At 36.0% G+C, this 25324-nt stretch overlaps 1 protein-coding gene across 3 annotated transcripts; it reads right to left on the reverse strand.

The window, feature by feature from the left end:
• On the reverse strand, nucleotides 1-24493 carry LOC114245315 (major facilitator superfamily domain-containing protein SP1173). Of its 3 annotated transcripts, none has more exons than XM_089732186.1 (15): nucleotides 24180-24493; nucleotides 12229-12348; nucleotides 11083-11221; nucleotides 10260-10407; nucleotides 9330-9434; nucleotides 9046-9180; nucleotides 7157-7358; nucleotides 6846-7035; nucleotides 6242-6493; nucleotides 4743-4907; nucleotides 3935-4101; nucleotides 2078-2245; nucleotides 1750-1935; nucleotides 1179-1211; nucleotides 1-1108 (listed from the first exon to the last, which is right to left on the reverse strand). In XM_089732186.1, exons 2-15 carry the CDS (start codon nucleotides 12281-12283, stop codon nucleotides 1017-1019), a joined length of 2037 nt encoding a protein of 678 aa, XP_089588312.1. In that variant the 5' UTR covers nucleotides 12284-12348; nucleotides 24180-24493; the 3' UTR covers nucleotides 1-1016. The 3 variants fall into 3 exon arrangements, with proteins under 3 accessions (XP_089588312.1, XP_089588313.1, XP_028033248.2); XM_089732187.1 differs by having other exon boundaries at nucleotides 24273-24418; XM_028177447.2 differs by lacking the exon at nucleotides 1179-1211.
• Between the last annotated feature and the right edge of the window lie 831 nt (nucleotides 24494-25324).

A 25324-nucleotide genomic window follows, 5' to 3' on the forward strand; every position in this document is an offset into this window, starting at 1 on the left:
TTTTAAGACTGGTCGTTTATTAAAGTATAAAAAAAATACATTTAAATGCAAACAATTGACATTGTAATTATTGTAATGAGCTGCGAATAAATAACATTAGTAAAAAAGCACAATTATTAGATATCACAATTCGTCTTCGTCATCAATTTTAGAGATTATGCTAGGCATGATTATTATAGAAAATTAAAAAGAGCACTTATGAAATAATTTCAATGCTTTTATGCATCACTTAATCTATAGGTATGTAAAAAATTAAAAATTAAAGCAACAGACGATTGTGTCTGTTGGGAGACTTTACTCAATAATTGTAGGGTTGTCACGATTACTAAAATTATAGTGTATATTTAAAATAAAGTAGTTTAAATTGTGTACTTACAATATAAACGGTTCTCGTGGTTTTTTTTATAATTAGAATTAAATTCATGAAAATGTCCACAAGTGACCCATTATTACAAATAATTTTATTTTATAGATGAATTTATTATCTGAGTTATACATATATAACAACAAATCTAGTTACCTAATTAAAATGAAAAAGCACTTCATTAAGGCAATAGTAGCGCAATATTTTAACTGTGTTTAAATGCGGCTACGGCAAGGGCCTTAATACAGTCGGACCTCTGTGATGACATTTTGTTAGTCCAGACAAATCTTTGTGTGTACATATGCTAAGATCGGTATCGCTACACAAAAAAACACACTTGTCTGTTTTTGACGTGACAACGTCTTATAATTCGATGGAGCCGGCTGCACGCACGAAAAAACATGACTCGTGCGGCGTTACCTCGCTCTGAGGCGTACATGTTTTCGTCAAGTATGAAGTTCAGTGAAAAGTGAAAATATGGTGTCAATTATTTATAGCTACGATAATTGCGATAATTGAAAAATGAAACCATCCCATCAGTATTTTCTTATGACGTTGTCACGTTCAACTGTCGTCAGTAAACCGACTTTACAGACAACCGATTTTTTTACTGTGTTATAGAGTAGGTATATAGTGTAGTACTAGTAGTGACTTAGTAACGGAAGTGTCCTTTGCGCGATCTCTCCTCATGGTAGACCCGCATCGGAGAATATGTACCATTCGATGCTCCGTTGGTATTTAGTCCTGAAAGAATATTTATTATTAATATACATTTGTCAACAAATCTACTTTGGAACAGTAAAATCTAGTTTACCTTTTGCATCAAGAAGTCCATCCACTGTGGAAGCTTTCGGAACAAACAATGATATTCATCATGACATTAAATTCAAAAGTCATACAATACGGTTTAGTAGTACAGTATATTTTTATAGACTGATATTATCGAAAATACTTTATTTTCATTTGTTTGTAAGTTTCACAAATTATTTGATACTAGCGACCCGCCCTCGCTTCGCCGCGGAAACATTAAATTTTATTATTGATAGTTGAGTCCCGCGATGTTACCCGCGGTTATTGTCGTACCGCGGGTGACGCCGCGGGGCGAAGCTAGTCTAAAAAAAGTAGCCTAAGTTACTCCTTACATCATCAGCTACCTGTCAGTGAAAGTCCCGTCAAAATCGGTCCAGCCGTTCCTGAGATTAGCCGGAACAAACAGACAGACAGACAGACAAAAATTGTAAAAAATGTTATTTTGGTGTATGTACCGTATATATACTCATAAGCATGTAGTAAAAAGCGGTTATTTCAATATTACAAACACACTCCAATTTTATTTATATGTATAGATTGACTAAGGAATCGAATTAAATTGAATGAATACTCACCCTGTAATAAATGTTGAGGCGGAGAGACTGCTTGAGCTGCACATCGCGGAGCAAGTAACAAATGATAGAGTGTCAAATATATAGCTGCTACCAACAAGGAAACTACACCAAGGGCTTCGTACGTTACACGGGCAGATTGCAGCTGTAACGACACCATCCCACTAATAATGGCTCCAATGCAGCGTCCTAAAAAACCAACGCCATCTCTGTTTATTAAATGGTCCGTAGTCATCGTATGCAAAATGGATGTTACTAAATTAAAGGAATTTTAGAGATAGAATTAATGATTCTCCTCTATTGTATCCTGGTATTTTTGGTACCTACTTACCTAAACAGAAATGAGCGATGACTGGTAGTGCTTGTCCTGTAGTAGTGTACTTGCGAGGAATCAAGTGACGGAAGTATAGTATTGCAGTCACCCAAACCAAACTAAGTGTAAACACTTCCAATATTTCACAGACTGCCACCAAACTGTATTCATTACTGCTAGCTAAACCTGTAATTTTTACCAAATACATGTGGTTGTCATCAATCAAGAAGGGTGGTGGCCTCGAATCTATCAGGAAACATCTGAAGTCAGCGTCGGAACACTACTTCGATATGTGTGATGCGACGAGTTAATCGCCTTATCATGGCTGCTGCTGACTACTCCATGGAACGAGCTCACTCAAGAGCCAGTCGTCGTTGATGCCCTAAGCATATGCTTACGGAACCATTAACACTCTTACTAGACGCCTGCAGTTCTAATACTGCTTCTGCTACACATAAGGGACCCTAGTAATCGCACTCGTTGAGTTCGACTTGAAACCTAGTCAAAAAGACCAGCCCGTTGAATATTTCCGCACTCGTTCACCTGTCCTGGTGAAACAGGAAAGGCCTTCGGGTCACCTTCCTTCCTTCTATCCTACTGTTGGGTGATGGCATTAACATTGTGTTGCATTACGATTATTTATGTTCCGGCGGTTACTTAACAGTATTTTTTTTTTTTTTACTTAACAGTAATTGCGAAGTGAGCTTGTTCATCCGTCTAGATAATAAATATCTTTATATATTTACGGGGAAAATTTATATTTTCAAATAACATTAATAACTCATGGTCTTACCTACTATAAATCCAAATTGTGACTTTTAGAACAGACCCAAGGCTTGGATACCTCTCCGGCTTTACCAGAATGGGTAGGCGATCTCTGGCTCAGCTACGAGGGGTGGTAGTTGCTAACAACTGTCCGAACGCCCTCAAGAGAGGCCGAGTACATTTACCGAATTAAAATGACGACACATTGAAACAGTCAGATGAAAATTCAGCAGGATGGTGTTATGGACATCGAACTGTTTTAAGAGTATGGCGACTTGTGTTTTTTGTCTGTATGTCAGAGTCACGATAGTGACGAGCAACGCGCAGTATCATTTGGATCAAAAAATCTTGGGCAACGACGGTTTTTGACGCTACATGAGCAAAGTCGATGGTGTAGTTAGCGGTGACCACGATAAGGAAGTTATTATTAGCAGCAGTAATGTTCCAAAGTTGTCTTCATACGCGTAAGCATCCGTAAGGATCATCATAAGGAGCATCATACCTTACGGATGCATACATGATATATGTCAAGTCGTCGTGGCCTAAAGGATAAGACGTCCGGTGCATTCGTGTTGAAGCGATGCACCGGTGTTCGAATCCCGCAGGCGGGTACCAATTTTTCTAATGAAATATGTACTCAACAAATGTTCACGATTGACTTCCACGGTGAAGGAATAACATCGTGTAATAAAAATCAAACCCGCAAAATTATAATTTGCGTAATTACTGGTGGTAGGACCTCTTGTGAGTCCGCGCGGATAGGTACCACCGCCCTGCTTATTTCTGCCGTGAAGCAGTAATGCGTTTCGGTTTGAAGGGTGGGGTAGCCGTTGTAACTATACTGAGACTTTAGAACTTGTATCTCAAGGTGGGTGGCGCGTCTACGTTGTAGATGTCTATGGGCTCCAGTAACTACTTAACATCAGGTGGGCTGTGAGCTCGTCCACCCATCTAGGCAATAAAAAAAAAAAAAAAAAAAAAAAAGCATGCGTGATAGTAACTGTATCAGGGAGCAAATTATAAGCAAACAGCTTACAACTTTGCATGATTCAAGCGTAAATCTGTTAAAAGCGCAGTTTTGCGGCTGACGCGTGTTACAAAGACACGTACCAGTGTATCGAAGTCCGTAAAATGTAAAAGCTAAGATGAATACATTGGAGTGTCCAATGTAGTCTACAAGTGCTTCGGCCCACCAGAGCGCTGGCACGGCTGGAAGCGCGCCCGCGGTCAGCGTCAACCCCACTTCAGTATATGTGCCGTTCATCTCCTCAACGGTCCTGAAAATAGAAAGTAGGTAGAAAAAAAGAAATATAATTTTGAACTGGTGGTAGGTTATGTAAGCCCGTCTTGATACAATTTGGTATATATCGGCCACGTAGTAATCACGTACCGGCTAAAGGGCGTAAGATCCATTGTTTTAATGGAACATTTAGACGCCATGTCCTATCTGAGTAGGTACAAAGGTATCGTTGTTTTTGACATCTCTGAAACTGCGTGTTACTTACGTAACTTGAATTGTATGAACAGGTACCTATTAGTGATTGGAAACCTGTACTTTTTTTATTTTTTTTTATTGCTTAGATGGGTGGACGAGCTCACAGCCCTTCTGGTGATGTAAGTGGTTACTGGAGCCCATAGACATCTACAACGTAAATGCGCCACCCACCTTGAGATATAAGTTCTAAGGTCTCAAGTATAGTTACAGTTACAACGGCGGCCCTACCCTTCAAACCGAAACGTATTACTGCTTCACGGCAGAAATGGAGAGGGTGGTGGTACCTACCCGCGCGGACTCACAAGAGGTCCTACCACCAGTAATGAATGTCTATTTTTCTTTATTTATTATTTTCTAATGTATTCTATAAATATAAATAAATGGATGGAAAAGAAGTAATATCGTGCTGTGCCGTGAACCTACCACGGAAGATATGCGTCGATGCCGCTCCACAGAATGCCCAGTAGAGCTACCACAACAAAAACTGCAGCAGTCTCGGCTCCATACCGGCGCACCACATTCATGGGCAGGGCCAACACTCCTGTCGCCGTGTGCCACCACCATTCCGGCGTCGATAGTGGCATGTGACTGTACCGAATCAAAATTCACGTTTTATCTTTATCTATATATATAAAAATGAATTGCTGTTCGTTAGTCTCGCTAAAACTCGAGAACGCCTGGACCGATTTAGCTAATTTTGGTGTTGAATTATTTGTGGAAGTCCAGAGAAGGTTTAAGGTAGATAAATATGAAAATGCTCCGAATTAAATAAAAATAACAATTTTGTTTTCCCTTTGATGTGTCCCCCGTCGGACGGATTCTTTTTGTTTGTTTTAAGTTTATTTTATACAAAAGTTAAGGTTTTTTATTTAGCGATTGAGGCCCTACGAAGTCAGCCAGTTATAAGATAAATTCATAAAGTCATGCTTATTATTTATCTGTAATTTTAAAACTGTTCAATCTATTTTTTTCCCACCTAAACCGATGTCTGTAGATAATAATACACTTAATATAAGACCCACGAACGATTTCCTTGCGAAAAATAGTGTCGATCCGCTGTCGCGTGTATCAAATGGCTTTAACAGGGAACCGCGCCCCTGCCTAACATAGACATGTGATAGCGTTCAGAAAACAGCAATTAATGATACCGGGGAGGGGAATTCACTAAAAAGTCGTGACAAAAAAAAACCTGATACAGCCTATGTAAAATATATTGAGTAAAACTACTGAACAATATTGATTATTAGTTCAAAATTATATCAACATAAATCTAAAAATTAATGAATTTCTGAATCAATTCGCGTTGAATATGGAACATATCCGTATTAAAAAACGATTCGCACACCTGTTAAGCGTTAACGATTCCTTATTTCCAAAAGTGATAAATGTATGAATATCAATCCACAACGAACAGGAAAAAAAAGAATGACAGAAAGATACGTATTCAAAATTAAATGTAAAATAAATCTTACTGGCTTAATAAATATTTAGCCCACTTTCCCAGTGTACCTAATAGTGATGGCGCGAACTTATAATAATTTTATGAATTTCACTAATTTATCACAACTGCAATGTAACTATTTTAGGATCTGCAAACATTGTTATCTTATTTAATTATTATTTTCATATTTAATTCTTACTAACAAAATGTTATGGTTTAAAAAAAACTGAAATAAAGTTTTTTTTTTATTGCTTAGATCGGTGGACGAGCTCACAGCCCACGTAGTGTTAAGTGGTTACTGGAGCCCATAGACATTTACAATATAAATGCGCCACCCACCTTGAGATATAAGTTCTAAGGTCTCAGTATAGTTACAACGGCTACCCCACCCATCAAACCGAAACGCATTACTGCTTCAGGGCAGAAATAGGCGGGGCGGTGTTACCTACCAGTGCGGTAAATAAATAAATAAATTACTCACCTGTCAAATACTAATATTAAGGCAGCCAATATCATGAATATTGCGTGTAGGATAAACGGAACAAGATATGGGGTGTCGGGCATTTGATCAGCGGCTAGTCCGGCCAGCGGCGGGAAGATAGCCAGTCCCAGTGTACCGAAGGCGATTTGTCTGCCAACGTCACCTCGACCCAACGAGGTCTCGCGAGTTGCTATCACACACGCTGTACTGAGTAGAGCTAATGCGGCAGTCGGCCATATGTCTGCAATAGATCTGAAAATTATTTTCCCATTAATTTTATAGAGACCATAAATGTTAATATTGTGTATTAAATAAACAGAAAATTAATGGGTATATATATACGTTTAGAATTGACATCGTACCTAATAAATTCAACGAGTACATAAACAAAAGAAAACAAAACAATGTGAGTGAGTAGGTGCATGAATAGATTATCTCAGGAAATAGGAAAAACAACGGAGGTGATTCATTATTTATTGTATTATAATGAATCGTTTGAATGAATGAATCAATTTACAATTGATTTCAATGAATTTCAAATGGCATTGTTGTATTTATAACAAGGCGTGCATTAGATTTTAAATTTTAACTAATAATTGTATACCTGAGAATAAAATAAGCCCAAAATGATGAAGTTGGATCTCCTATTACAAGTCTACATTCAGCATCCGCTAAGACACCATCAGGTTCATCGTATGGATCAAGGACTTGACACCTTACTGCCGGGGTGCAATCATCGTCTTGGTTCATCTCAGCTAATCGTTCTGGCGGAACCAAGCACTTTGATGGACCAGCTGAAATGAACTCAGATTTTAAACGTGTCCACAAGATTTGCTCAAATTTGTCGACTACCATTTTACATATCTCATTGAATTTCGAAAAACATTTAAGATGACGAAATCATTGCAGACAAACCTGTCTGATAAGTGCACCAGTTAGAGTCAGCAGTAGAGTTGTCCTCGGGTGGATCCGGCGCGATCAAGGACAACGGGATACGCAGACGTGCAACATGTTGCATGTAGACATTACATTCACCGTTATAACACAGGTGAGGCGGGTTTAAATCGAAGTGAGTTTTCTCACGAGCGGCTTCGTCAACGGAGCCATTTGTCTGTGCCTGTGTTTCGAAAATTAAAAATATAACAATCGGACAAATATATATTTTTTTTCATCTACCTATGCTGATAGCCTTGAGAGGCTATATCAGTGTTACCCTAGCGTGTAGGTTGGACCAGGTAAACCAGGAGTTGTTGCTAACACTGGCCCTAGCAAGAGCAGTGCTTCGCAGAATCTACCACCGAATCGGAAACGCGACCCACTGAGAAGATCCGGCGAGAAACTCAGTGAGCTGTGTCTATGGGTTAGTTTACTCGCCGAACTCTTCGTCGCGAGCGACGCGACGGGTTCGACGAGAAAAAGTACATGTCCGATGACGCACAGTAAAGAGTTCCGTAACCAATTTGAATATTCACGGTTCATATTCCTAGTACCTATTTAATATTTACCTAATATTTGACAGAATGTCCCACTTAAAAATAAAAGGCGTATGTTAAAAGCGCATTTATCAGAAATTATTAGTTTTAATAAAAGAGCTCATAAAGAAACGTCAATATTATTATAATTATACATTAATTTTCATTACATCCCTAATAATTATAATCTCCACAAATCATTTTCTATGCTAACGGTCTTAAAACATAAATGGATATGATAACAAAAAGCTAACTACCATCGAAGTGTTCATAGTTTCTGTAGGTGTAAAACATGAATAAACGGTCATGACGAAATTAATAACGGTTTCTGTTTTCGTTATTCGATTATAGTGTCCTAAAAATGACAAGCATAGCTATAACTACAACGCTAACACTATAAACCGGCGAATTCAGTTCGAAAATTTAATTTTTAAAACTTGTTAATTTTTTTATTTTTATTGCTTCGATGGTTGGACGAGCTCACAGCCCACCTGGTGTTAAGTGGTTACTGGAGCCCATAGACATCTACAACGTAAATGCGCCACCCAACTTGAGACATAAGTTCTAAGGTCTCAAGTATAGTTACAACGACTGCCCTACCCTTCAAACCGAAACGCATTACTGCTTCACGGTAGAAATAGGCAGGGTGGTGGTACCTACCCGCGCGGACTCACAAGAGGTCCTACCACCAGTTTTAATTTTTATTTTTATTTTAATTATAATTTAATTTTAATTAGAAAATATATGAATGGATTCATCATGTGTACGATAAAATGTTATTTTAAGTTGAAATCCACTTTTATAGCATACATTGGTAAACGAACATAGCTCATCTGTTGTTAGCGTAGGATACTTTGAGACGTGGTATCGAAGTCTCAATTATATTGTGTAACGGCTCCCAGCTTTCAAACTAGAATACATTATTGCTTCGTGACAGAAATAAAAATAAAGTTCGTACCTAATTACTCGTGGGACCTTATGATACAGGGTGTATATACTAGTAATACACATATTCATAATTTAGGTGGGTTTGATTTTAATTACACGATGTTATTCTTTCAGCATGGATAACGTTTGCGAAAACGTGCTAAATACCTACGTTTATCTTTAGATAATTTATAACTGCCCGCGGAATTAGAACGTGGTCATAGTCACACCATTGACACAAGTGCATTAGCCGTCTTATCTTTTAGACCACGAAGGCTGTCTTTTCGGCCATTAGTTATAATTCGCGTGCAGCCAGTTTACTTTGAATAAAAGTACAGACATAAATAATAACGGCTGAAAAAGAGAAGAAAATAAACGTTTTCTGTGTAACTTTTTGCGACTTACCGAAGCGTTAACCAGTGTGTTGTACATGGGTCTTAACGTAGTGGTTGTCGACGTGGTGGTGAATGGCTGGCGGATCCAAGTCATGTTCGGATCAGCGCAGCCGTATTCACAAGATCCTACTGCTAGTACTCCTGACTAATGATAATATTAGGTTAAGAACGAAATATTTACCCAAGCTCGATTACTCAAGGCATCAATTAAAAAAATATATTTTCATGCGTTTACGTCCCTTTGCAAATAATAGATAAATATAAGGTAATTTAATAGACTTGATTCTAACGTACCTTCTCACCTGACCAACGATTGCAACGCATGTCCTCTTTGCAAACTTCTTGCATCACATACGCGCTGTCCGCATTACACATGAACAGAACTTGAGGCCGACGAGCCTGTGGGAATACAATGTTGTTTGAGTAATATTTCACAGATTATTTGTGCTATCTTTATTTTACTCAATATGAAAACGAATATTTTGTTTGTTTGCTACTTTAAGTGTCAAAATAAATGATAACAAAATGTGATAAATTGTTTCCAACTTTCGCCTTGATCAAAGTCAAATTTATATACACTGTTTTTAATAAGTTCTTATAACGATTTCAGTTTTCATTTTCCAATATTTTCGCCTTGTTACCAGCACCTTGATCACGGGTAAGCTGAAGACCGCGGTTAGGAAGATACGAATAGACAAATCATATCTATCCGTGGTCACTACCCGTTCTTATATCTTCACTTTATGTGACTAGTATAGTCGTTTTAGATACCCTGGAGCTAGGACGATAGATACCTCTTATAGTGCATTGGTCTCAGCTATTGCGCCAGAATCAATAATTCCGTACAAAGGTTTGGTTTGACTGGTAGTTTGTAAGAAGACTTTACTGTATGGGTAAACTAGCGACCCGCTCTCGCTTCGCTTCGGAAACTGTAATTTATTATTGATTTTTCCACTATTTAATGGATGTTATTATACATATAAACCTTCCTCTTCAATCACTCTATCTATTAAAAAAAACCGCATCAAAATCCGTTGCGTAGTTTTAAAGATTTCAGCATACATAGAGATATAGGGACTTTGTTTTATACTATGTAGTGATATCATAAATAATAAATTAACCGCCCTGACATATCAGGAACTCACTAAACCTCCAAATAATGAATGTATGAATCGATTAAGCAATATAAATTTGTAAAAAAAAACTTGAATAAAAGGTACCCACCTCATGTCTTTCCGTGTATGGTACAGTGAGAAGTAAAGAATAGAAGATAGTACTGAGTATAAGGCATGTTGCTGTTACGATGCGCAGTAGCCGACCTGATCCGCTGTTACCAGCGCTTCCGCCCGTCGATCCCCTGCCTACTGATAATCTGATATTAAAAAAAAGTCATGAAATATCAATAACATGTTTTTATTTAAATGCAGAATATATTCATTACAGAAAAAAGTACCCTTCAACCATCTGTTGCCTTACAGCAATCAACGTACAATTAGTTAAACGATTTTAATTTTAATAGTCTATCAGGCTAACATTCAAATGATACGGGTATACGAACTCCGCCTTCTTGAGCTATAGTTACAGCCCTATTATCTATCATCTATATTTCTGAAGCATTTTGTTTGCAAAGGTTAACGTAATCATTTAAAACCAAGAGATCCGTAAGCTTTTCGGTAATTTAGAGGCAAATAACTAATTCAATTACTGCCATTACCTGATTAGACCTTTTGATTTCCATATAGATATTGGTGGTAGGACCTCTTGTGAGTCCGCACGGGTAGTTGCCACCACCCTGCCTATTTCTGCCGTGAAGCAGTAATGCATTTCGGATTGAAGGGCGGGGCGGCCGTTGTAACTATACTGAGACCTTAGAACTTATATCTCAAGGTGGGTGGCGCATTTACATTGTAGATGTCTATGGGCTCCAGTAACCACTTAACAACCAGGTGGACTGTAAGCTCAACCACCCATATAAGCAATAATTTTTTTTAGATATTATAACGCATTGTTCTATGAAGCACTAGTTACAAATTATGACGTGACTTACTTGTCGATAAGTGGTCCCACTATAGCTGGACCTAGCAAAGCGATGCATGGTGAAATAGCAGAAATCAAACGAGCTTCGCCTTTATCCAATCCCACTGAAAGCATGTGCAGCGGAAGAAAAGGAAAAATGCAGCCCACCCCTGAAAACGATTATTATTAGTCTCTCGAAAAACCATAAAATAATAGTTACTTATTCTTACGTATCATATCTTGTAATACTTCAAGACCAAACGCACTAAACAAAATACTTGATTGTTATTTCCTGTCAACAACTCTTCGCTTATTGTAATAAACGAACAGAATTGATTAACGACCTAAACTGACGCATCAATCAAGTTGCTGCAATTCGTGTGTTTTAAGCTGGCCTGTAGTGCAAATTAATAAAGTAATTGTGTGGCTATCTTTAAGCGACTGACACGTTTGAGGTGAATGTTCTTCGTATCAAAAACCAGAACCAACCACGTCGCACCCTGTATGGAAACTTGAATTGCGTTTCTTTAACGTCATTAATAAAGATGAGTGCAGCTGGACGATATATTGCAACAATTTTTGTACGATACTTAGAAACCTACTGTTTTAATTTTAAGTAGATAGAATGATGACCAACTTCAACAAAGATAACATATTGTGGCAATACAATATGTAGGTATTAGCATATTTGAAAATCATGTGAAAATCGAAAAAAATTAAAGTACCTATTATAAAACCTATTAAATTGAGTACCTACTACCTGTTATACCTAGTACCTAGCGTACCTATTATATATATATGACGCTAATTATCATATACGATACACTGATTGTTCTAGATGTTAATCAATAATGTATTCATTATCATGTAATTTCCATTTTCGATTCAATTTCAATTTTACCCTCTTTCCAAACTTTAGAAATTACGCTTTTACCAAGTGAGTTTGAGCGGTGAATAAATTACAGCCAGCATAACCATATAGACATCTGTTGTTTTAATCAGCGACGCTCTCGATTGGCCAAACATTTGCCTAATATCAACGACTGTAATATGTAAATATTAAGCTATATATGAGTACGAACAAAATACTTACCACTTTCACTAGTGTCGCGGTAATAATTTACATATTCATAAGATCGTATACCATTAGTAATTTGATAATACGCTACTTAATTACCTGAGAGAAAACAGAAGAGGACGCATTTTAAGGTGATGAGATTCTTATTTATCATTTTTCCATGTTTTTGAGACTTAATCTGTTGTTTGAAATATCCCTGCCTATCTTGGCATCTTGAATCTGAAACAAAATAGTATGAAAATACCACAAATAGCTTTTGGTACAAATATTTATAATATCCGTTTTATTATGTTTAGAATGAAAGACATGCTCTTTAATAGATTGGGGCCACGTTCATTATTTACTCGCCTACGGATCTTGAGTCTTGTCGCACCGTTTATTACATACAACGCAACGCCAATAGAAATAGAATAAGAATAACATAGAAACTGTTTGCCGCTTGTAGAATTTGGAACACACAAGGTACCTAATTTTTTGTTGTCACAGAACACTATTACTTCTAGCGAACGTTGTACAAAGAGAAATATGAGATTTTTATTTTAGTAAAGAAGTAGGTAGGTATAAGTACTCTGTCTCAAACTGGTTATGTAGTCATCGAAAACAATACTAAATTTAAGAACACAGATAGATACCTAACTAATAAAAGAATCAATTTAATCCTATTCTTTGGTTTCTATTTAAATAGCAAAGTATGTTATTTTTATAATAAAATATTAGGGAAATTCTAATAAATATTAACACCATTGCGTGTATAATCGGTAATTAAAAAATTTAATTCAACGGTGGTTATTAACATCTATACTATGAAAACTAATAATACTTAATATTTTAGTGACTCTATCGTGATCTCATTCCTATTTACGGAAATTACACAATAGCTTAATTATTAGTGGTCATGTCGTTCTATCTTCATGTGTCTTTTTATGTAATTTAAACTATGAGACTAATCGTTCCGACGTTGTTCGGATTCCCTGTTATACTCGTATGTATAAATTTGGTAAAGGGCACAGAACGTGGTATCTGGGTTACGATGATGTAAACATAAACATATTCGACCGTACCCTAACTTTCTCACGACAAAAACGTTTGGATCGTGGCATTCGGCCAATACATTAATGAAAATTTTCGAAGAATTATTGAATGCTGTCGTAGTCTGCCGTCGTTATATAGGTATAGGCTCTAAAATCAAAGTTTCTAATCGCCCAACCGTGCGCACAATGTTTCGTTTAAGCTTTAGACCGAAATTCTTACTTTTTTTGTGACTTTATTGGGCAGACAAATTCACGGTCCATCTGGAGGTAAAGCGATTACAGCTAATAAACAGCACAATCAGAAATAGCTGGACAAGCTTAATTATATTAGCTTACTTTTAGTTTTTCATTTAGGTATTTGTTATTGATAATCATGATATTTTTTGGACAGAAATTTGTATGTAATTCAACCCAGGTGCTATATAAGTAAGTATTAAAAACAAATATAAAGTATGTAAATAGTTTGACTGGATGGTGTAATTTAATCGAATAGCCGGTATTTTGAATTTGTCTCATTTCAACGCATGTTGCCAATGATTCGTTCGCGTGGCAAAAGGTTGTTTGATAAAACAAGAAAACGAGCGACTGGGGCACGAGTTCGGTCATCGACTTTTGAATGCGTCTAACTTCGCGAAGCGAATGTAATAAGAATTAAAGGAATACCTATGTTGTGTTTACATGTAAGTATTATTATATTAATAATAAGTGAAGCAAAAATTTTGTGTCCCTTTTTACGAAAATTGCGCGGACGGAGGAGTATGAAATTTCCCACATTTAAACAGAATATAGAGAAGAAGTACAGAATGTTAATATTTTTCTTTAATTATGCATAAAAATACATTAAATGAATAAAAAAAAATCACACACACTACCATGTATTTGACAAAACACATCTAAACATATTATTATATGTTATGTATGTTATTATATATTATAATCTTTGTTTATGGTCAAACTTTTGTTACTATTTAAAGTCTGTAGTCAAATTGAGAATAAAATAACATTGTCTTTAATAACATTTTTCTATACTGTAGTCTTGGTGAAATCTGTGATAATAGAAGTATGTATAATAAATTCATAATTACAATTAATTGTAGTCGAAATTCGACTATTGCGGCACCACTAGTTACGTTAAATGTATAATTATTAAATTTTATCATAGATACCGTGAACGTCATTTCGTATTAAACAAATGGTTGTCATGCTGAGAAACCGTAATATTATATTAATGTAAAATGCTTTGCGAAAATGTCAGCACTAATTGTCATCAATTATATGATTATATTAAACAAAAACCATTAAATATTATATAAATATGCATATATGTTGTTTATTCATTATTTTCAGAACGAACAAATTGTATTTCATATTTAAATGCCTTTTTTTAAACTATCAATTAAATTTTAAATATTCTACAATACCGTAAAAAAAAATTCTTTTGAAGACACTAACTTTCTTAAAAGAACGACGTTTCGACAGCGGACATAGGACCACGTTATAATAAGGATTTTGCGCCGGGAGTGGGCGATGGCGTCACCGCTATAACCGTCGAAGGTCTTACCGCCCGCATTCATCACTTTAGAAAATACAATCGTGCCATCATAATACTTAGGCACATTAAATAACCATGTAACGTACAAATTGCCATAAATATTTCATATATTTTCAGTTTTATAGCCGGCGACGGCGACGGTTCGCTACATCTATCGGTAAATATGTCTACGAAATAACACACATTTGATGAATACAACTCGTATGCCACCTGTCCTGAATTCTAGACCGTCCCTAGATTGCTAACAACTATATTACTTTCAAGTTTCAACTCAGACGAGCGAATATATAAAAAACAAACAAAAACAAATCAATAAAAAAACTCAACATAAGAAAGAGGTTATGAATTAATATGGTGTTTTACTTAAATATGTACCCATTCCAAATTATTTACCAAATTTATTTGTTCTCTATAATTAAGAAAAAGTACTACAGCTATGACTGAATGCATAGTTATCATAGAAGTGCTATGTGCGGTATTAGACGGTATTAGATTTAGGAATGAACCACGACATAGCATGATTTTACAATTCGTCTTACATGCTAGTGACGGTAACCGTTCAATATCGGTCGTGAACTCTGTTGCCCTTCTAAACTCAATAAAAAACTTACAAGAGTATATCTAGGTGTAAACGGAATTTTGTTCTAAATATTGAAAATTATTTCAGGTCGACATCACAATGATTCAGTCACTAATAAATAATAACAATGCCTAGTTCCATATCAGGTCGGCTGGAAGTTCGTCGAATGAGTCAAATATATATTGGCGTTCACATCAATGAATACTCGAGTTATTTATACTCAAGTCACGTTTGTTAGTTTAATAAGTACATTCATGTTGAAGGTTTCATTTTTTGTTTACTTTTGCCAGTACATTGGCAACACAAATGTATTCCCCGTTTAGCTATGAGCTCAGTCTCACATTAAAATAAGTTATTTTAAATAATTTTAAATAATTGCTTTAAAATAAGGGTTATTTTCAACTGCTCAAATCCGGATTTGATGACAGCTTCGCAGCAAAAATAAGCGCGACTATTACCTATACCGCGTTTTAAGGTAGATAAGCCTTTATACAATACAAGTTAGATTCCAACTCCGTCCCCGTGCTGAGTTCAAAATCTTAGTTATTTTGCAATAACGACGTTTCTACGTTCCTACTCTTCTAAGTCAACTGCATCATGCATTACTTTACAGCAGAAGAGTGTGTGTACCCATCCATGCGGAACCCTCATCTGCCATCAGTACCCAACATGAACCAATTTTTTACCCGAGGTTTTCTCCAAATAAAAAAATTGATGATGAAATTAAATTTATCTCAATAGAAAAACATGATAACCTTTACTTGATATTATTTTAATTCATCGCTATTTATAGCAATTAGTCATCCGAACAGTTTTCGTTCATAATAATTATATTATTGCAACAATGTATATTTTTAGAAACAGTTAGGTACTTAGGTAACATTCTTTTAAGAAGAAAAAAAACTAAGTGCTGTATTTATTTTAGGTCTTCTACTTCTTATTCTCACAGTGTTTCTTCGTTGTTGAACATTGACCGCAGTTGTATTTTGCGCAATTCGGGACTGTTATACTGCGCATCTCTATTTTAACATTCCTTCTTCAACCATGACTTCTCTCGCCGTCTAATTCTTCGGAACTCTTCCAGGAAGGTTTAACTTTTGCACCGTTATAAGTTGAAGCGTCTGAAATCTATTTTATAACTATTTGAAATACGAAGGAGCAGTTTTGATTTTGTACTGTATTTATTGTGAAATCAGTAGCACGATTTTAGTAAGCACATCTTCGAGATTCTTCTATTGTCGGACTTGTTCTATGTCTAGACGTTCTCCGTTCTTCCAGCTTCCAATGAAAGATTGAAACAAGATCTTCTTGAAATCACTCGCATTGTAGTTAATAGCTATCAAAACATTTAGATTTAAATTCAGAGGACAATAGGAGAGATAATATTCACTATTCGAATGCAATGTCGTATAGTTCCTTATTTGGTTCCTATCAAATAAGGCCCACGATTGCTAGATAAGGTACGTACGAACGGTAGGATTTTTTTTTAAATATTCCGAAACGTCGAAAATAATAATAATAAAATGACAATAAAAAGCGAAAGAGCGAAACTAAACTGTAAAAATAGTTTTAATTGTTACTTAATTATAAGACATGATCCCGAAATTAGTGATCGACAACTAATTACTCGTATAAAAAGTTCTTTCTTCATAAGCACCTTATCATTTTACTATTTAAATAAGGAAGGCCCTCGTTGATGACCAGCATATGTCTTTCACTTTCTAATTTTGAACATGTTTTTTCTATGATTGAAGAATTACTGGTGGCCCGGAGGCCTTTCTAGTTTCTCCAGGACAAAAGGGCGAGCACGAACTCAGCCAGGAGGGGTAGAATTAGCTAACAGCTACCCGAGCGCCTCCAAAGGAGACCTAACAACTCAAGAGCATCTGCTTCGCGAATTAATCTGCTACCGGAAATCTATAGGAATCGCGACCAGCTGAGAAGATCCGATGAGAAATTCAGCTGGTTGATGCTTAGGTTAGGTTGCACTCGTCGAACTCTGCAAAGAGAGAGGTTTCTTTTTGATGTTGAGATGAACTTTGCAGAGTTCGACGAGTACGGTTACTGGGGTCCCTAAGCCTGCTCCTAGTGTTAGAGCTGAATGCGTCTAATACAAGAATTACTGGATCTGATGGATCCGTAAGGACATGAATGAATGTTTGATCAGATTTCAACATGAGGCTCTCATTGCAACTCTGTGTTTTTTATTTAAGTATTGTATTTACTACTTCCTTGCATGATTCATTTGTATACCAAATTGCAATGGCCGTGACATACGGAGAGACGAATGGACGGAATAAATTAAATATTTAGAAGTTGTAATTGTGTATCTACTTCTATTTACAATAGTAATAAATGTATTTCTAAAAAGAAACCTCTACTTTGTTATTTATGTATGACTATGACAACTGTCATTGGTGCTTGTGTTTTATTGCAACGATGCGATGTGAACACAGAAATAACATTAAGCACCTACTCCTCAAGATATCTTATAACTAGAATTAACGAACGACCTTGCTCTTTTTATTGTATTCATAGACCCGCAATGTTAATACGTAATCTAGAATTTAGAGATATTACTATGTAGCCTAGAATTTTTATATTTAAACAGGGAAGTAACTGGAAACGCCGGTTTCTCAAAGATTTCGATGAACCTGTTTTAACGCCAGGCCGCAATACAGCGCTATACCTTAAAATGTTTATACACTGGAAAGCCAAAGGAGGCTTGCATTACTTCTTTTGCTCAAGCCGATAAGCGGTTATGTGTTCGTTCACCGTCACGCCGCGAATAACTGGGCCGTCCACATTGTTACTCTGTAGTTTCTACTTGGTATGTGTACGCTATTGTTATTTCATAATGCTATTTAATTGTCTAATAAGTATTTAATGTCGAAAAACAGCACAAAGTCACTAACCAAACAATACCGGGTGCCTTAGAACGTAGAAAAGATACAATGCAGGATATTACGATTTTTGATACGGCAACATCAAAAATCGTTTTAAAATAGTGTATTTTAGAATGACCGTACGGTTTTTTAAACATTACTGTAGGGAACACAATTAAAACAACAGCGGACGCACGCATCCACTCTTTTGTAGGAGTACGACAGCAGTCAGCTGCCATGCATATGTTTTGGGTGTGAGTAAGCGAGGTTGTTGACCCTAATGTTTCGTACATCCGCGAAATAATTGAAAAGTTAGTTTGAGGTTAGGGTAGTAAGGAGTTGATTACCATGGTTCCGGAAGCGATCCACTTTTGACCTTGCACATTATTTGCTCGCTGATTGTATCAGCCAGAATTTTGTTAGGGCCCACGATTTTCATCTACATCAGTATGGTGCGAAATTTACATATTTAAAACTTATTTTCACCAAAAGTTAAACCAAAAGTTAAATTTTATCAAAAGTTTTTTTAACGTATCGTGTAACTTTATAATTCTATTTTGCGTTTAGTAGTTGCATTGACTAAAGTTACGATATTATTATTTAATTAATACATTACTTAAATTTAAATTCTAATTCAATACTATCATCGCGTTTTGATAAGCGAACCTATTAATAATTTGCATATTATGATTGTGCAATTATGTACCTAATAAAAAAATCTGATTTCTGGTTTATATTATGTTAAATACATTGTAGATAATGTCAGCGCTTCAAAATTGCCCCTATGAAGGAAGTTTTATCGTTATTGTGTTACAATGTTAGACCTGTAAAACAATATAAGTCCGAGGTTCCAGTAATTTTAGTTTAATTTAATTTTGTTTTACGCGTTTAGTTATTGTTTCTTTGTAATAAATGAACTAAAAAATTCTCAACGAGGCATGAGCAACTAGAATACGTATTTGACCGAATGAAATCAGAAGCACTATTCATACTTTAGTAATTCATAGATTCATATGAAAACTGAAATGTTGCGAGCATGACATGTCATCGTGTTCTTGACCCATAAGAGCCCGTGCCTTATAATATATCATTTGTGTTTTTCAGTAAAGAGCTTACCCAACCTAACAAACTCGGACCCAATGGCATATAGGTACGTTGAGAAGAGGACGTGCTTTTATTTATTTACTATCAAGATTAATTTCACTCTATTCTATGTACAAAAAATATATTTGACGATTACGTGTGCAGTATATCTTAGAATGAAAACGTATAAGGTAGTTTTAAAACAAATTGCCCATATTAATGATGTTATATCATTTAATATCATTATGAAATTCTAATCTGAATATGCAATAATGTAAGTTTATAATTACTTTGTATTATTAATTTAATAGAACAAAATTAACATAGTCTTACGAATTGGAATAGGAGTCAATAACTTTTCAATTTTAAAGAATTTCATTTTTGAAATTCATCGTGGTATACTAATTCAAATTAAAGTGTATATAAGAAAAAAACATGTAATTTTTTTTTATCAGATCCAACGAATGAACCGGGACAATTTATTAAAGAAATAGACAGGAAGGAAATATTCATAGTGTGATTCTATGCGAGCAGGTAACACAACTTTATACCAGGTAGCTCATTAGCTCGTTCGCTCAATAGAAGCAATAAAATAAAAAGACCTTTCGCTCCATAACTCGTGCGACCTTCTTATGAAGCCCATACTGAGTATTCAACATTACATAGTCTGTACACGGTTCATTTTGGCTTGATCTGTATGTTCGGATCAATAATGCAATGTAATGATATTTTAATTTAGTCAAGCATTTTTTTTTTATTGCTTAGATGGGTGGACGACCTGGTGTTAAGTGGTTACTGGAGCCCATAGACATCTACATCGTAAATGCGCCACCCACCTTGAAAATTCCGGACGTCTGAGCAATTTTAACTTTTGCGACGTTTAAAAGGTGACGTTACAGAAAATACGTGTCCGTGACCTAGTATTATCACGAACATCATCACAACTCACAATTAACATTGGCAGCAAAACACGTTATCTTAAAAATATACTGTAATTATTTGTCATTCATATTAATACATGCATAACATGGAATATGTTTACCGTTGGCAGATTTTAAGCAATTATTGTGTGACATTACCACCTGGTGTGAGCATGAAGTTGTCATGTATGTGGGAAGAAAGTGTTCGACGGCTTACGTCTAGTTCTTGAATTTTCACAAAGGACAATATAAATTACACTAGAATATAATTAATATTTTTTTATTGCCCTTGTAGGCAGACGAGCATACGGCCCACCTGATGGTGAGTGGTTACCGTCGCCCATGGACTTCAGCAATGCCAGGGGCAGAGTCAAGCCGCTGCCTACCGCTATTTACTGGCAACTGAAACATATAGGTATCTTAGCTAACATATACCGTGTAATATTAGGATTCTGTGTATAAACGAGACTGGACGAACGGTATTAACATAATTGGAGGTCGTCAGCTACAGTCAACCGGTTCGGTGATTCGAGGTTCGGATATGATGTCATCACTGACATCATGAGGTTGCGACCCGTCCACCTCAAGACGACATGTCAACATTGCATTGGAATGCTGTTCATTCTATCGTCCAAATTGAAACCAGTAAAGTCTTCGCGGTAGAAATAATCAAATCGGTGACACCACCCGAACTCCACAACATTTATATGTTCCAATGTAACCAATTATCTAGCATCACTGACTGCACTTGCATAGAAGACCCTCTAGAACTTCTGTGTATACCTTTGCTAGCTTTACTGAATTATTAACTTTAAAAAAATACCTCTGATACCGGTTCAGTAAAGTTAAGATAAGAAATATTTAACGTGCTCTATCGGTCACATTTCTTCTTTCTCAATGGGTCACGATTCCAATTCGATGGTAGATTCTGCGAAGCACTGCTCTTGCTAGGGCTAGTGTTTGCAAATTCTCTCAAGTTGAGCCCGTGAGCTCACCTACCCGCCCGGGCATAACTGGAATAGACTTTTAGGATACCAGCGAATACGTAGGGGAAAAAAATCAACTTGAGTGATACCACCACCCTAACACCCTATTTATCTAGTACAAGAAAGAATTTTGACAGACGGCATATGCTATAAATGATACCTTAACGCATTTAATATAAACGCAGTGATTCCAGTAAATAGAGATATATTCTGCTTTAGGTGCTGCTCTTGCTTTAGTGGCGGGTAGGTTGATATTAAGAGCCGATCTCCGAAATCATTTCACAGAGCATCTTCATCAATGAGTACTATTCAGAAGCATCGTTCGCTCTTCAAATACTCTTTTTTTGTTTGTATTTAAAGAATCTCTAGAAAGAATAGTGCTCGTGTTCTCAATAAATGTTTCATCAGTTCAAAGCTACAGTATAAAGCAATTTTGATGACTATATGATCCACATTTAATTTACTAACAATTATTGAAACGAAGTCGTGACTTCCAAAGATTCAAGATAGTAAATATCTTGCTATTGATCAGAAAATACATATTGCAACGACTGCCTCCTCGAGTTGTATTTTTTTTTTTGCCTATACTACCTCCGTCTGTAGTTGCTATACTGTTACCAATTTTACTATCAAACTACATAATTACCAGAATTAGGCCTATCTTTACCGCGAACCGTTAAGGATGAAATTTGCAGGTTGTATAATCGTTATATTAGTGTATTTGCTGCTACAATCTTAAATTTTAATTATAATTCACGCTGTGTTTATTTGATTCCATAATCCCTTAATATCAGGTTCGCTATAAACCATTATGACAATTTTAAGTATCATAGTAAATTAACGTGGCATTTCACAACAGAAAGCGGACCTTACTTAGCTGCTGGTATATACACATTTTGCAAAGTATACCCTCAGACACAGCCCACTGAGTTTCTCGCCGGATCTTCTCAGTGGGTCGCGTTTCCGATCCGGTGGTAGATTCTGCGAAGCACGGCTCTTGCTAGGGTTCGTGTTAGCAACGTCATCAGGTTTGAGCCCCGTGAGCTCACCTACTAGTTAAGGTTACGCTGGAATAGCCTCTCAAGGCTACCAGCTTAGGTAGGAAAAAAAAAAAGCAAACTATATGTACAGGTGTGGTGATATCCATTTTGTTATTAATTAAATTGTAAAAGGAGTTTCTAATATCTAGGTCGGCGCACCCTAATTCGAAGTAGCGCACACCCGTCGTTACCTAGGGAGGGTGAGCCCTACCCTACCCCCATAAACGGACATCGACTTTATAGGCCTTTCCTTAAAAAATACTGTTAGCCTAGATGAAATGATAAAGTAAATTATCATAGTAAATAATTGAACACCTTGGTCGTCCGTTGACCACTAAATCTGTGGAGTATTTAAAACATCAGAAATATCATCATAACAATTTAAAAAATGAGAGAGAGATTAAATCGTAAAATTATATTTAATTACATCTATAACTCACGAAAACCGAAAATAATAATTAAATGAAATTGTTTTACTTGGACAATCATAATTTATTTACAGTTTTCTATAGTTGCAGAAATTATTATTAGCTCAAAAACGAACTAATTTTGTATTTCATTGACAAATTAATTTCTCATAGATCTTGAAACATACTTTATATTTTTCACTTGAAAATTTCATGACAGATCACGGCCTATCAAGTGTTAACTGGTTACGGAAGGCAATAGACATCACAACGTAAATACCACTTGTATAATATTTATATACGTAAATATTAAATGACCAGTCTACATTTTAGCGGACAACGGTTGTCTCAAAATTCATGACAGAACGCATAACTGCATCATGATCGATATAGGTAAGTTGGTGATATCTACCTGGGCAGGCTTACATTGCGCTGTGGGGTAGGAACACATAGCCGACCCCTAATCAAATAGTCATCATTATATTAGTATTAAATTCAGCTCCAAGTTGCTTTCTCAAAGTTGTATTCTGGTGTCGTGTTCAATCATGCACCTACTGCGTTTTCTCGAACCTATGATGCATCTTTTCATTCGTTACACATTTGTTACACTTTTCAAGATGGGCCAGGTTTTTTCTTTTAATAGTGCCATTGCTACTGGTAAGTCATCGCTGTACGTTTCATGGAACTTTTTGTTCTTGAAATCATCAGAATACGTGGTCCCTCATATGTACATACATACGTACAGTCAAACATTAACTGATAGGAAACGACCATACAAATAATTTACTCGTCAGTTCAGATTCTTACTAGGCTGTTATCTATATACCTACCTAGCCTACCTATAGAGCCTTGCACTAGTAAAAACTCTGGTCATGTGCCTTATGCTGATGTTTAGTTAAATAAAATCACTATTATGTGTTATTCCTTCTCTATAAAAATAAAAACCAGTATAGGTGTGCCTTTGTCTTCTATTGCAATTAATTTTTGTACAGTTGCTGGCACTCCGGGGAAGGTTTCGAAGTAACATCAAAGAGGCGAGCAATAGATGGCGTGCGAGTAGTTTCAAGAAATCGATGTTTTTCATACATGTAGATATTGTATAGATACAACGAGATATGTATAAACTCTCTTTCTTTCTCTCAAACGTGTCACTCATGACAGAGTGATCAAGATCGTCATGTAGTGTTGGAGGCGGTATAGACTCTCTTTATTAGACCGTATTTCCAAAATAATTAGTAAATACAAAATATTATGAAATTATTCAAAATTAGTAAACTGAACAATGCACACTTCAAATATCTGAACTTGTAATTTATAAATAAGTATAATTGATGACTGTGTCCGTAGTTACAAAGTGGATTTAGAATTAAGAACATTGAGAAATATTAAATTTTGTTTGGTCTTAAAAAGAATGAAATGTTTTAAAGCATTGATTGTCAGAAACCAATCGACAAACTACAATAACGAAGAAACTATGCACATACATAACATTTACATTTTTAGCTTATTTTTATTTATTAATCGGGCCGGTTTAAATATTCGAGCGTATAAGTAAAAAAATATTACCAAGGCTTTTCGAAGATTCTTCACTGCCTATTGTCTCTAAGCGTCAATTGTGAATCTTTTACAACTAAGATTATTGTAATACACTAAATTCACTTTTAATTTTATATTTTAAAATCCACTTTACACGGCACAATTCCTACGTCCGCTATGGAGCAGAAACTTGTTACAACTTCGGACAAGTAGCTAAACTCGGCCGAAGCTACGCACGACTCTGGCTGGCGGCTACCGCACGTTTGGATAGGCTGAACGAACACGCTTTTCGTAACTGTTTGGTACATAATATCGTTGCGTTGCCGCTTCGTACTGAATTTAGCAGCAGAATAAGCATTACCCTCGACATATTTTAAAACTGCCATGGAAAATCAGTATCTTAAAAGGAAAATTGCATTGAAAGCGGTTTTTGATACCTAGAAAGTAGGTAGGTAGGTAGGTATGCTTAAATTTCATTAATTAGTATGGGGCCATTAAATTTCACGGCTTTTTTGTTTTTGGGTATAAGTGATGAATAAAACGAGGTTGTGTTACATTTTTTTATTTACGTTGGGAAGTATTTAAGATACTTGATACTTTGATTAAGGTACGTTGATATCTTTTCCCCCTAGTGAGCCAATGGCGAAATATGTAAGTCAGTTTCTAAGGTAAAATGAACCCTAACTGACTAAAAACTCAGGGTATGTTCGTAAATCGGTAACTCACGAAGCGCTAATTAAAACTCAAGAACAGCAATTCCTGAAAAGTTTAACAGAAACAAACCGTAACCTTCACGGGCCGTTGCTGTAAATCCTTCACCGACACCAGCGAAAATTCACCTGAGCGAACCACATGTAGAACAAACGAAAATCCACATTAATGACCTAAGAGTTGTTCATTTGTATAAAGAAACTCCTTACGCTTTCGAATCTAACCGTGCCACCACCTTGACGCAAACCTACATCGTGATGGGAACAGGAAGATCTGAGGAACAAACCTTCGTAGATCATTCTTATTGGTATTTTACCGATTACTAAATACATTATCGGATCGCGTGCTTGTCGACTTATTAAGAATAGTGATTTTAAAGCTGCGGTACGCATGCCGCTGGAGGTATGTGAGGTCCCATTGAGGTCATATGAAAATTATATCTGTAGTGATGGAAATACTCAGAA

Source organism: Bombyx mandarina, chromosome 13 (assembly GCF_030267445.1).
Source record: "Bombyx mandarina strain Sakado chromosome 13, ASM3026744v2".
Classification (NCBI taxonomy): domain Eukaryota; kingdom Metazoa; phylum Arthropoda; class Insecta; order Lepidoptera; family Bombycidae; genus Bombyx; species Bombyx mandarina.